General features: G+C 40.4%; 3 protein-coding genes across 7 annotated transcripts in view; 1 reads left to right on the top strand and 2 right to left on the bottom strand.

Annotated features, from left to right (window-relative positions):
- LOC109546962 overlaps nt 1–4,104 on the bottom strand; it is a 4,615-nt gene extending 511 nt beyond the window's left edge. Inside the window, exons 1-3 of one of the 2 annotated variants that reach the window (XM_048662309.1) lie at nt 3,854–4,104; nt 851–1,050; nt 184–362 (exon numbers count right to left, since the gene is read on the bottom strand). In XM_048662309.1, coding sequence (XP_048518266.1) covers nt 184–362; nt 851–994 — 323 coding nt within the window. In that variant the 5' untranslated portion in view covers nt 995–1,050; nt 3,854–4,104. Of the gene's footprint in view, nt 1–183; nt 363–850; nt 1,153–1,213; nt 1,403–3,853 lie in introns of those variants that run through there. The other variant, XM_019918148.2, reaches the window with a different exon arrangement.
- Nucleotides 4,105–4,251: 147 nt separating this feature from the next.
- On the top strand, nt 4,252–10,024 carry LOC109546963 (trafficking protein particle complex subunit 10). Its single transcript, XM_019918149.2, has 17 exons — nt 4,252–4,494; nt 4,572–4,789; nt 5,203–5,389; nt 5,456–5,658; nt 5,718–5,993; nt 6,050–6,256; nt 6,312–6,497; nt 6,589–6,878; nt 6,937–7,204; nt 7,259–7,441; nt 7,494–7,754; nt 7,814–7,979; nt 8,029–8,243; nt 8,304–8,462; nt 8,518–8,740; nt 8,948–9,064; nt 9,412–10,024. The coding sequence occupies exons 1-17, from the start codon at nt 4,422–4,424 to the stop codon at nt 9,534–9,536; spliced, it is 3,357 nt and encodes a 1,118-aa protein (XP_019773708.2). The 5' UTR covers nt 4,252–4,421; the 3' UTR covers nt 9,537–10,024.
- A 54-nt stretch (nt 10,025–10,078) lies between these two features.
- Nucleotides 10,079–13,235, bottom strand: part of LOC109546966 (steroid hormone receptor ERR2) — an 11,936-nt gene continuing 8,779 nt past the window's right edge. For 3 of the 4 annotated variants that reach the window (XM_019918155.2, XM_019918152.2, XM_048662306.1), the window contains exons 2-8: nt 12,401–12,559; nt 12,223–12,339; nt 12,037–12,166; nt 11,541–11,978; nt 11,290–11,477; nt 11,064–11,236; nt 10,079–11,010 (exon numbers count right to left, since the gene is read on the bottom strand). In XM_019918155.2, the coding sequence (XP_019773714.2) occupies nt 10,848–11,010; nt 11,064–11,236; nt 11,290–11,477; nt 11,541–11,978; nt 12,037–12,166; nt 12,223–12,339; nt 12,401–12,550 (1,359 nt within the window). In that variant the 5' untranslated portion in view covers nt 12,551–12,559 and the 3' untranslated portion in view covers nt 10,079–10,847. The remainder of the gene's footprint in view (nt 11,011–11,063; nt 11,237–11,289; nt 11,478–11,540; nt 11,979–12,036; nt 12,167–12,222; nt 12,340–12,400; nt 12,560–13,235) is intronic. The other variant, XM_019918157.2, reaches the window with a different exon arrangement.

The following is a 13,235-nucleotide window of genomic DNA, read 5'->3' as shown; positions in this document are numbered from 1 at the left end:
TCCCAATTATGGGTTTGTGTTGAATTTTAAATCTGATGATGGCGCTGTTGTCTCGCCGAAACGTTATATGAAAATTCTTATTACACAGTTTGACTGAAAACATTTTAATAATATTAATTCAGCAAACTTTCTCAAAAGTCAACGGACTGGAGCTCGATATAATTTACGGTAAAAACTACAGACCTTTCCAGCTTCCTTTCGAACAGGTCGTACAGCACCTGACGGGCTGAAGCGGCAATAATGGGTGGAAAAGTGAATTGGGTCTCGTTTTCCGGCAGACTGTATCCAGCCTCAAAGTTCATGGAGAAGAAAATGTCTCCAGGGGTTTGAACCTTCAAAGGCAGGGCAAATGCCACCAGGAACTAGAAAAACAATTCCGTTCATACATGCGGTCACAACAGTAATAAATAATCAAACAATCAATTAAACACCAAAAATTATCGAGCGGATTTAAGTCTGGTGATCGGGCTGGCCAAGCCAACCCTTTGATTATCGGGGATTGATCGACAGTTTCCGCTTTGCTCAGACGAATTCTGGCTTTACCCACTTTTTTAGTTCAAGATCTAAGTGCAAATTTTCACTTAAGCCGCAAACTGACCATTTTGGCCCCATTTGAACCTGATGAATGACTCGATTGAAAATATAACATCATTTACAAGATGCTACCGCCCAATAATAAAATTGTTTCGCTGGCTAAAAAGATGCGCACTTTATTGGCACAACACTTTACTCTATTAAGCATGTGTACATTTTCAATTTATAAATCAAATTTCCAAGATGGAAACGTGTTAATGTAGCACAATTTCCAAGCTTAGTGGCCCAACTATTCCTTTACAACGGTTGTACTTACACCCATATACGGTCCTCCATATGGAAAATGAAAGTATGGATTGTAGTAAACATTGTCGATTGATTGTCCAACACTAAAGGGGCACTGGTGCCGCAACACTAGAGAGAAACACACAAAAGCCAGAACCTTGTGAATGAGCGTCATTTCCGTCTGCCAGCATGAATGTTTGCGTTAACGGAGAGCCGAAGAACTCGTTCAAACTGTAATATAAGAAACCTCTACTGCAAACAGATTCCGAACTCTTGAAGAAGGCAGATCTTGTTGACTCAAATCATTTTTCAGGTGTGAATTGGGGTTCTTTCCTACGATTTAGATCGACTTTTACTACTTTGCACTTCTTAATGGTTCTCACAATTAGCATACGGTCAGGGAGAGACGGAATCGGAAAATGGAGCTTTTGATCAACCATCTGGTTCAAACCGGCCCGATCTCAAACAATTTAGTCCAGGGAAAATGAGGGCATTGCTTAGAAACAATTCGCAGAAAAGGTGCAGGAAGAGGAACATCCTAAGCAAGAAACACCACGAATTTTTTAACAGTGAAATTGAAATAACACGTTCATAGTTTTGCATTAGCGATGATTCACTACTGGACAAACACGTTCTAAAAAATGAACCATTTGTTAATAAAGCGAGGTTTCAACTCGGCTTTTTTTGTTTTAAAAAACGAAAAGGGGTCTGAACAGACGCTAAAAGTTAGGAACTTTTCGGACGATTTTTAACTTCGAGTGTCAGTTTTTAGCAATGTTTGGGTCGGTGCTACATTTAAAAATCAACAGGTTTTTATTGAAACCAAGCTGCATCGAGCCGATTTTTGCATTAAATGAAGAAGAGAACACTTGGTGGACGTGAAAAGTTTCCGATACTCAGCCATCATCGGGGAGTTTTTGGAAAGTTTTTAAGTTGCTATCAAAAGATGCGGCAACACTTTTCTCAGGTTCAACAGTATTTTAACCAAATGAGCCTTTAGCTTGACGATTTTTGCATTAAATGGAGAACGGAACAGTCGATGGGCGTTAGAAGTTTCAGAAACACTACCATCATCAGGAAATTTTAGGATTTTTTTTCATTTTCAGCACTTTATTTCCTTCAACTCTTGTCACGTTACTTTTCCAAAATCAACAGTTTTATAATGAGTAAAACCATCAAGTCAAGGATTGTTGCGTCAAATGAAGAAGCGAAAACTTGATGAATGTGAAAAGTTTCCGAAACCCAACCATCATCGGGGAGTTTTTGGAAAGTTTTTAAGCTGCTATCAAAAGATGTGGCAACACTTTTCTCAGGTTCAACAGTATTTTAATCAAATGAGCCTTAAACTTGTCGATTTTTGCATTAAATGGATAACGGAACAGTCGATAGGCGCTAGAAGTTTCAGAAACACTACCATCATCAGGAAATTTTAGGAATATTTTTCATTTTCAACACTTTATTTCCTTCAACTCTTGTCACGTTACTTTTCTAAAATCAACAGTTTTCTAATGAGTAAAACCATCAAGTCAGGGATATTTGCGTTAAATGAAGAAGTGAAAACTTGACGGATGTGAAAAGTTTCCGAAACCCAGCCATCATCGGGGAGTTTTTGGAATGTTTTTATGTTGCTATCACAAGATGCGGCATCACTTTTCTCAGATTCAACAGTATTTTAACCAAATGAGCCTTTAACTTGTCGATTTTTGCATTAAATGGCGATCGGAACAGTCAATAGTCACTAAAAATTTCAGAAGCACTACCTTGATCAGGAAATTTCAGGATTTTTTTTTCATTTTCATCACTTTATTTCCTTCAACTCTTGTCACGTTACTTTTCCAAAATCAACAATTTTATAATGAGTAAAACCATCAAGTCAAGAATTTTTCGTTAAATGAAGAAGTGAAAACTTGATGGATGTGAAAAGTTTCCGAAACCCAGCCATCATCGGGGAGTTTTTGGAAAGTTTTGAACTTACTACCCAAAGATGCGGAAACACTTTTTAAGGTTCAACAGTATTTTAAAAAAATGAGCCCCAAATTTCTAGATTTTTGCATTAAATGAGAAAGAAATCGACCCGATGGATGCTGGTTTTAAAGACACCACCATACTAATTCAACAGGTTTTTTAACGAAAATAGCTTTCACAATGTAAGAAGAACGAGCGGTTGAAGGCTGACAAAGAATTAGCATCTTCGTACTAATCTTTTCATAAGTGGGCAATAAACAGAAAATTTGAAAGTGATGAGAAATCAATAGGACACACCCAAATAATCTAAATGACACCCTAGTTAAAGAAAATGGAACAATCTTATTAGTGAAGGTAAGTTGAAGGTTGAAGGCAACAGTTTCAGACATTTGAGCAGAAAGTAAAAAATACCAGAGAATATATGGAACAAGAAAAAGTGAAATAGTGACAACTTAAAATCGCCAACACAACGAAGACAATATCTATGATAAAAAATTGACTACAGAAATTATATCTGGCACTTTTTGAGCCAAAGTAATTGAACCACATGCTCGTCTTCTGAAGCCTTAAAATAATTATCAGGAAACTCAGTGAAATTTGTAAAGCCAGCGTTAACTTTAGCGAAGATGTGGGTATATAACTTTCGTTAACGAAGGTGTTCGGCAAAATTACATGCTGCGAACGTTGTAATCGAATTTCTCAAAGACTAGTTTCCGATAAAGTCGTTCCTGTTATCTTTAAGCATCGATAGATTGAGTGAAAACCGGTTTTTGAGCATGTTAGATTAGAGACTTTGCACGCAATTTGACTGAAAAGTTAGTAGCTGGTTGAGTTTCCGGCAGGAAACTCGATCAATGTATGTATCCATTGACCGCATTAACGTGTTTTCTTGCGGGAAATTTGGCTTCTCAAGTTTCAGAAGTTTCATCACTGCATTCTCTCCTGTACATGGTGTATTCAAGATGCGAGTTGTAAACTAATGCAACTAAATATAATAAATCAGTATCACCGGGGGCATCTGTATGTACATGGCCAAAACACGACCAATATAAATTATAAAAAATTGTACCTAAGTTTGGGAACAGTAGAAAACTGTAGGATGCAGGAAAACCTTTTCCATTACTTTAGGCCAATTTTTTCATTACTCAACTCAGTTTTTTGCATAATCCAGTTCTCCTTTGGCGTCTACGTTTTTCAAAACATTGCAAACATAACCCAACTTATATGGCTGACTTTGGCAGTATTAGGACCAGGGTAGCCAGAGCAAGAAATAACTGGCTTTATTATAAGGGGAAATGGGGATGCTGGGCAAAAGATTGGGTATTTTTTCCACGTAATTTTCAAGTCAGACTATTAGAAAAATTCCACAGGCAGGCCTTCAATGGCGCCTTATAGAAATTTTAGGTTTATTGGGGCCAAAACTCCAGACTGTTGGCAAGCCTGAATATTGATTACGAAGAGAAGTTGTCGATAATCAGCTGATTCGGGTCAATCAAAACGTCAAATTCCTGTGGTGCAGACGAAAATATTTAGTATTTAAATATGTATTTATCAATGAAATAATTGTGATAATTGCACAGTAGCGTTCAACAACAATGATAGTTTTCACGCCCCCTGGTTAATCAAGTGAACCGAAGATGAATGGAACTGTCGATGAAGAACCGAATAATTTGGCTCAATTGGGAATTGATAGGCGTCCTATAGTAACATGTAGGTCAAAAGTCAACCTTTAGCAATAATAATCGGCTTAAATGAAGGATAGCTCCTTTGACTGGCTCGCGTTTCAGGTGCAGGCGAGTTGGAGGTATTTTCCACAGTGGAAGAAAACCTGTCCAATGCCTTACCAAAGGATACATGCGAGTGGCGAAGGTCTTTGGGCAGACCCATTAAAAATGTGCATGTTGGGGCCAATTTTGTACCATTCAATGTCCAATCGTTACCAAAGTGCAGCCAGTGGGATCTTATCAGGCAGCCCCTTTTTCATACTTACTGGACAGAATGTACTGTGAGTAGCACAATCTAGACCTTCAGCCATGTATAGTCGATCATCATCCAAGCCATTTAAAGTACATTTCAGTGAGCTGTTGATTTATGAGGCATATCTTTAAAGCTGAGTTGTTACACACGCTAATCATGTTTATAACTGATAAAATTCGACCACAATCAAGAAGTCACTCACTTTCCATTGTATTCGAATTCCTAGGTATTTCAGATAAATTCAAGCCCAAGATTTGAAATAGCAGACATTTCAAGTGGTTTACGGATTCAGTGGATTTTAGTTTGTTTCCAAATGCATTCCAACCAAACTGCGTGTGTGTAACCGGTATTTTCCTGTGTATGAACTCTGAAAACATTTGCAAAATCACTCACATTCCACAGAGGAATTCCCAGAACAATGAAACACATTGCTGTTTTCAGGATGTGGACACTTACAAAAACACGATCCGTGAAGATATTGAAGCCTGGTTGAAGGAGCTAAACTCACGGGAAATAACCGATTGGCTCATTGTAGTGGTGGAGAATTATGATGGTAAAAGAACGAAACAGTTGATCCCTAGAACGACTGTTCTAGATAAAATTCGAGCAGATTTTGCTGTTAAACAAGGCAAGTGAAAGCGGGTTCAATCTTCTAGAATTGCCAATGAATGTTCCAATCATCTCTTACCTGCAGGTGATCGATGTATTTCCGTAATAAATCCTGGCAGAGCCGAAAGCAAGACAGCAGAGTCATGGCGGGGGCTGGTGAGCAGAGTTCGCCACTTATTGCTAGTGGCATACGCTCGAGCGGTTACGCGACTGGAAGAGCATGTAAGGCAGCAAAGAGAGCGGCGAAACGAACCCGGATGGAATTTCATGAAATATTTCATGCTGCAAGTGCGTGAAACCCCAGCGAACCCGGCAAACTTAAGGGTGACTGTTCGGATTGTTTCTAGGAAGAACTAGCTCAAGTGCTGGAAATGCTGGGACTGAACGATGAAGCCCTAGTGCAGTACGACGAGCTGGATGCTCTGTTTTCGCAATTTGTGGCGAATTTCACCACTTGCGACAACCTGAAGTGGCTCAGCCAGTTTCAACGGCCTTTGGACCAGTGGCACGGCCTACGACTCAAACCCTCACTCGTCGAAGACACTCCCTCACTCTTAGAATTGAGGGCCTATATATTCGCTAGGCAATCGCGGATGTTATTGCTAACCAACAAAGTCTGGGAAGTACGTCTGCAAACGCCAACTTTTCGGGGGATTTTTAAACCATCTGGGGGTTTCAGATGGCGTCCCGATGCCTTCCATTTCTCCACACTTGTGTGCGCGAGCTGGCTATTTTGGAAATCACGGCTCCGCCTGGCGCTGTTTGGTGCTGGCTCTTTCTCGCTAGCATGGAGGTGCTGCAAGTATGCGATAAGTTCAATCAAGCCGACCAAGTGGAGGAATACTCATTGCATACGGCTGCATTGTGGGAATATGCTAGTCAAAAGGTATCAGCAACAAATGGCTCAGTTCTTCAATTTTTTGAAAAATGCGTTGCTTTAGCTAAGAAAGTTGGGGGAATTGTGCGGGCTGATGCCTCAAGGAGCTCCGACATCCGAACAGTTGCACGTAGTGGTCAGTTTATCGGCGGGAATGGGAGATAATCCTGGGCCGCTTAATAGTCCATCGCCAACTGATCGGCTCAAGGAGGCACTTTGCTCGCAAGATGTGTTCATTAAGTCTTACTTGGTAAGCACTAGTAGAAAAAGTAGCGAATATCGTCCTTTAGAACGACTCGGAAGGGTTAAAAAGAGCAATAAACTTGAAATACTCTTTGAAGGAATTGGCTGAATTGGCGATGGGTACTTTTAAGCACGTCGGGCGCTTAAGAATGGCCCGACTGGTGGGCCAGGAAGTGGCCACTTTTTACTTGCTGCTCGGCGAAACGCAGAAAGCGGCCGCTTTTCTTGGAGATGCGATTCGCACTTTCGAAAGCGATGGCTGGCACGAATTGGCCGCGCAAACACAACTATGCTTGTCCGATTGTCACAAAAAGGCGGAGGATTCGCAAAAATACATCAAAGCTTGTGCTGCAGTGTCGGCGGCTGTAGAAATCGACACTCTAATCAGGTTTGTGAATTACATTAAATTATCCGTGACAAAATCCGTGTTTATTTCGCATTTTTAGATGGAGTTATTTCGATGAAATGACCAAGCACTTGGTCAAGCTGGACAAACCGATGGAACTGGCGTTTAACGATATGCTCAGAATAAATAGCGTTGCCATAACCAGCGATTTGATCGTGATGCAGGACTGTAAAATGGAGGTTGAGCTGGCGATCGAATCGAATTTCCCCAAGGAAATTGTATGCACCTACTTTGCAGTTTGCCTGGAAAGGGAAGAGAAGCCGAAAAGCAACGTGCGGTATCACAGCGGGAAATTATTAACAAAGAAGGTACGCCAGCAGACAGCGAGCTACCGGCACTAGTAATTTAAGTGTGGCTTTCAGGACTTAAAGTGGCAGGATCCGCTTCTGCAACGATTGCGAATCAAACGAACGCTGAATTATAAGCAGGACAAGCAACTGGCTACTTCGGGCATTGCCTCCAAGCTCACTCAGCTTCATAGGAAAGATAGTGCGCCAGCACGGAGCCGAACCGATCTGAGTGCGGCTCTTGAAGCTGAGAAGCTGGTGAGGATTTTTTTGCGCCAGCAACTCCCCATAAATTCCATTTAATTTTCAGCCACTGTTACTCACTCCAGGATTGAATGTGCTGAAACTAAGCAAAAAAGCCACCGATGTAGGGAAATATTGTTTGGATGCGGCGATTATTCATGTAGACAAGTTGCAACTGAAATCGCCGCCGATTTTGCCCCGCCTAACTCTGGAAGTCCAGGAAGAAAGCCCTTCGATACGACTGTATAAACGGCCGGCGCCTTTACTATCTGGCATCGAGCAAGTCATGAACCTTATACTAACCATTGGAAGTTACCTTATTGAGCCAGTGAGTTGAACATTCACATTTTAGTCACCGTCCTAAACTACTATTAATTATCGTTTCAGAAGTCAATAATAAAACTAACTGCTTCTACGGGCTTAACGTTTCAAATCCAGCCAGAGGAGGCTTTGACGAATAATTTGGAAATCGAGGTGGGAGACAAGGCCACGTTTTCAAGCACAAAAATGCCTCTAAGAGTTTTAGCAGACCTTCTCACTCGGGACCATCAAGGTGAGTAAACACTCAGCGACTTAATTCCATATAACTTGCGTAACTTCAGTTACCATTCATGTGCCATGGGTTCCAAAGCCCATAGTGGTTCCATTGAACTTCTCGCCGCCCATGTCGACAACTTGGCGACTTTTTACGGTAGATTACCGCAAGTTTGTGCAGGTGAACGTTGTGGGGCATTGCGTGGACAATCTCATTGTCCACGAACCCGATCTGAACGTCAAAAGCATTCCCGTTTCTACCAAACACTGTGATTCTAGTCTGGTGAGCGAATGATTCGCGCGCGATGATTCTGATTTAATTATGCATTTTCGTCAATTTCAGATTATTTCTAATGGTTTAAGTTACTCGTTTTTGTGGGAATTGGCGCACACTAATGTAGCCGCTAATTCGGCCAAAGCTGAATTTAGTGTGCAGTACAAACTGACCGAAAATGATTGCTACAAGTCGTACCAGTACTATTTTGATGTGACTGACTTTAAGGTAAAATTAGCTGGAGTGGATAAGTATGAGACGGATGGAAATGGGGATTTTTCAGACTTTGTACGCACTGGATGCCGTTGTTGAGCCAGCCAAAGGCAACGAGTTTTGCCGGGTCGGAGTCGTTTGCCATTTACATCTTACAATATCGAACATGGTGGCGGTGCATGGAAAGGAGAATGCGGACATCCGTTCGGTTATGTATGAAGTTTTGGCGGAACAGAGCGTTTGGGCTGTTTGTGGACGGACGGCGGGCGTCATTTCTTTCGGAGGAATTTTAGGCGAGTAACAAGCAACCTCAAGCTTAGTTGAAGGTTTATCTGCAAAGTAAACAGATTCAGGAATCATCCAAGTTTGATCGGAAGTAAGCAAGGAAGGTTTCTTCACTTTTTTGTTTCTCTTCAGTGGAACGATTAGAAATTGACCCTGTTTGCGTTTCGCCGCTTATTCGACTGTTAGAAGTGGGCTATCTTTAATTTTGGTTGCAGAAGAAGAAAATGCGGTACAACGCGTTGTTCTGGATGTGATGCCATTGACCAGCGGCTTCTTGCCGTTGCCGTTAGTTCGTATTTCGAAGTATATTCCAGCAGACACGCTTCAGTCTGGTAAGTAGCAATTAACGTATTAATTAAACAGTGTTTCCTTAAAATGTTGGTTGCAAGGCAACTAAGCTTTTAAAACTAAACTCTTCAAAACTTCATATTTGTTTATAGAAACAAATTTGAAGTTTTTAATACAGCTACGTCTATAAATAATCCAATGTTTCCCAATTATTGTTTTGAATTTTAATCTGATGATGACGCTGTTGTCGTTCCGAAACGTAATAGGATATAAACGATATGAACATTTTTATTTCACATGTTATCTCCATCCAAATTTTCTAATAAAGATAAAGATGTAAAAAACTAAACTGCAGAAACATTCAACGCAAACTAACAGAAAATATTTGCAGAAAAAACCAGTGCCAGTGATACTCACCCTCGCTTAGAGCCCTTTACTTCTGGCCAGGTATACAATAAAAGCAAAGGTAAACAGTTGCATGTTATTGCGGCCGCGAGCGACACCAACCCACTTTAATACCACGCACTCGAGGTAAATCATTTGATTCTCAAACTATCCACTAATGCTCCTTGAACAGGGTTTTTAGCAGCTCCGCTCTGAACAAATGTCTATATTATTTTTTAATGCGAACTTGTATACTTAAACGTTTCCGTGCCATGTTTAAGCCGTAGGTGACAAGGATAAGGGCATTTCCAGGTGTTTGCTGAAAAGTGGGCGTTTAACCACCATATTGATATTCAGGATATATTTTCAACGCATCACATTGATGTGCAATATTTTATTAGTTTATAAATGTCTCTCTTGATGCCGGTCTTTTCAGTTACAAGAATCATATACATGATAAAGACGAAGCGTCACGTTTAATGTAAAGGATACTATATTTTAAGCTCCAATTCAATTATCTTTAGAGTTTCATGTAAACCCTTCAATCTTTTTTTTAGAGTCTGTATATTGATGTACATATCTAACGAGTAAAAATGTATTTATTGTTTGTTACCAGAAAATGTCTTTCATTTAAGCAAAACCCCCAAAACCAGCGGACCATAAAAAAACAAAAAGCCTGTTCACTTTTTTAATATTCATATCAGGCCCTTGCGCCAGAAGACTAATTCACTGACGGCACAAAAATATGTATATTATTTTACAATTCTACCTTCTAAAAAATATATTTTATAACTATTTACAAAATGTTTCCCATAGTAGCAGACTATTCTAATCAACTTCCCACAACGAACATTAAAACAGTTCGAATACTACTGAACCAACCTAAATGTTAGGAAGGGTGGATGTGACTTAAAATTCGTTTTCAAAAGCACAGTCCAAAACGACTCTAAGGCAAATAAGATATCCAAAAATAGATCACGTGCCTGAAAATAAACTATTCAATTCGGTCTAATTATTGTTAAGTATATAACAGTGCTCGTAGTCTATAGGCAACGTGATTCATGTTTAGAGCGTGACAAACTATCATTGACTCCTCTTAGTTGCTAGCGAGAAAGCTTTTGGTTAAACCTAAATCGTGCAAAATATTGGTAAAAACTGACGCGTCTAAAAGCGTAATCTGTACAGCTTTAACCGGCTTGGTCTTGCAAGAAAACACCTGGCCCTTGGGTGGTCCCCTTATCCTAGAAACATCACAAACTCGCTCGCGAAAATATTGCTTTAAACTTAAGGTCTTATCATTAATTAGGTTAGTAATAATACTTCGCTAAATTCACAACCAAATCGACCCGTAGTTCTTAAAATTAATTTGTACAAGCGCGGCGTTCTACTTACTTACACCTGGCCCCTGGTTCCTTGCAATACCAAAACCGCGATCGAACTAAGCTACCGATTGGAGGCTTCCAGCATTTCCAGAAACAGTTTGTTCATTGGAACCAAATTTTGCGTGTGAATATCCGACCAAAACTTCCTGACCACTTGGTCGGCTTGTCGCAACGCTGGCAAGCAAAGTAGCAGCTGTTGGATCTGCTGCAACATTGTGTTCGGCCTAGGAAAATTCTCCAATTAGTCCGATTGCACGTTTCTTTATTACTGACTGACCTTAAAATGCCGATCGCGTCGGTTAAAGACGTTAAAATGCTGTCGCGAAAGTTCCTAAGAGACTGATACTCGTCTAGTCTAACATCGGAGTTCGTAAGCACCAGAGCTTTGAGCAGATAGTATTCCTCTTTAAGTATCGACAGGCTCTCCAGTCGCTCCACCATGTGAGTGCACTAAAATGAGGAATATTAAGAGGGAATTTTTAGCGTGAGTAGACAATGATTACCGTCTGATATAACTCCAGCGCACCGCAATCCTTCGACTGTTTCTCATCCAACGTAAAATCGATGGCAAACTTTAAGCGCCCAAGGCTTATCATGGGTAAACTGCGAAATGCTAGTGTTAACGTTAGTATTTCCGCCCATGTGCTTTGCAGCAATCTCATCTGGTCGTTTAGGGAGAGATCAGAAAAGCCTGCAACAAAAACCCACATTTTACTGATTAACCGAGCAAAGAGTTAATTAGTGGAATTTGTACCTGGAATCTGTTTCGCCCATCCAATAATCCCGACCAGTTCCCGATCGTAGAGGTCACTTAATATCGACAGCGTTCTGTGCTTTGTATGGTCCAAAGTCGTGTTGATCTCCAAAGAGTCCGGTTCGCATGAAACCAGAGCTTCCAGCATTTTAATGTCTGCAAAAGAAATGTCAGGAAATGGGGAAAATAGCAAAAACGACCTCCAGTTACCTTCAAGTAAAATATGCGGTTTTTGAGCAGACACCACTTGAACCTGATAGGGACTTTCCGGATTCCTGCGGTATTTCTGACGGCCGCCCCGCACCCTATCGAGTCGCACACCCTCCTTTAACATGCCGGAGCGAAGACACTTCCGAAAGCGGCACGCCTGGCAAGCTTTTCTTCGGCGCTTGTTGATCTCACAATCGCCGGACGCTGGACAAGTATATTCTATATTACCTGGAACATAGAAGCGCAAATCTAGAATAGTAGCTCGGGTTTTGCAGCTGCAATTTACCTTGAATTGTCCTCTTGAAAAATGCCTTGCACGCTTCACAAGAGGCCACTCCATAGTGGAAACCGGACGCAAAATCGCCGCACACCAAACAGAGTCTTCTAGGTGAATCGTCCTCATTTTTCAGGTCGATCTGGAGCAATTTCGACGTGAATTTGCGGAAAGTTCACTTATAACAAGCTAAATTACCTCACTATGTCCAATTCCGGGATCTGTATGCGGCTGAGTCGTCGAAGAGCAATACTGACGATCTGGACTATCTGGCGAACGCATTTTCCCATCGTAATGCTCACCATAGTCGATTCTCTGCGAAAAAACGTTACGCTTAAATTTACACGAAAAAAAGAAAGAGTAAAGTAAAACTCACGTCTGATGACTGGATTACGTTTTCACTGATGATTGTCGTCGTTGTAGTTGGAGAGTACAAATTGCTGTTTGACGGCGAACATTCAGCAAACGAATCCAATTCCTTCTTAATGCTCGGCACATTCTCCGGATGGACACCGGGATCGCTCATTATTGAAACCTTTAACAACAAAATATAGAAGATAATAAAATACAGGAACAAGAATCCGCAACCAGTTGCAGCCGCAAGAAGAAACGAATTTACTGCAACAATAAACATGTAAATCGTATAACATATAATAATAGATAATGATAAAACTCGCAAAAACATGCAGTGCAAACCACAAAAAATATTTAATTATACACCGTCTTAATGCAATTGTAAATATAATTCGTTGCTGCTCGGATCCTATGTTGTCCTCCTGTGTGTAAATAATCAGTTAGTTGTTGTTTACGCGTGTTTAACTTAAAATTTCCTCGCGTTTACAGTTCAAAATATGCTCCCCTTATAAAAAAACCCTTCGCCAACTACTTTTATTAGTGTTTTTTTGGAGAAAATGCGGTTTTTGAACATTTTTTTCAATTAAAATTCGCTTCTTTCGATAAAAGTTTCAGATAAAGAGAGACATGGTGCACGAGCAAAAATCAATACTGTAGAGGATTGTTGAAAAAAAAACGGACTCTTACAAATACTACTAAAAACTAAGGCAAAAATCTTCAAAATGTGCCTAAGAAAAAATCAAGTACCAACGAAAAATCGGATTTATTTAGCTAATAAGTTGTATTTGCTAAGGAAAACCCATTGAAGTTTGTCCAATTAATATTATGATTAATCGTTGCTATTTTCTTAATCCCAA

The sequence above is a fragment of the Dendroctonus ponderosae genome, unplaced genomic scaffold (assembly GCF_020466585.1).
Source record: "Dendroctonus ponderosae isolate FM_Combo_2020 unplaced genomic scaffold, Dpon_F_20191213v2 Dpon_F_20191213_10, whole genome shotgun sequence".
Lineage (NCBI taxonomy): Eukaryota > Metazoa > Arthropoda > Insecta > Coleoptera > Curculionidae > Dendroctonus > Dendroctonus ponderosae.
This window is presented reverse-complemented; position numbering and strand designations above follow the sequence as displayed.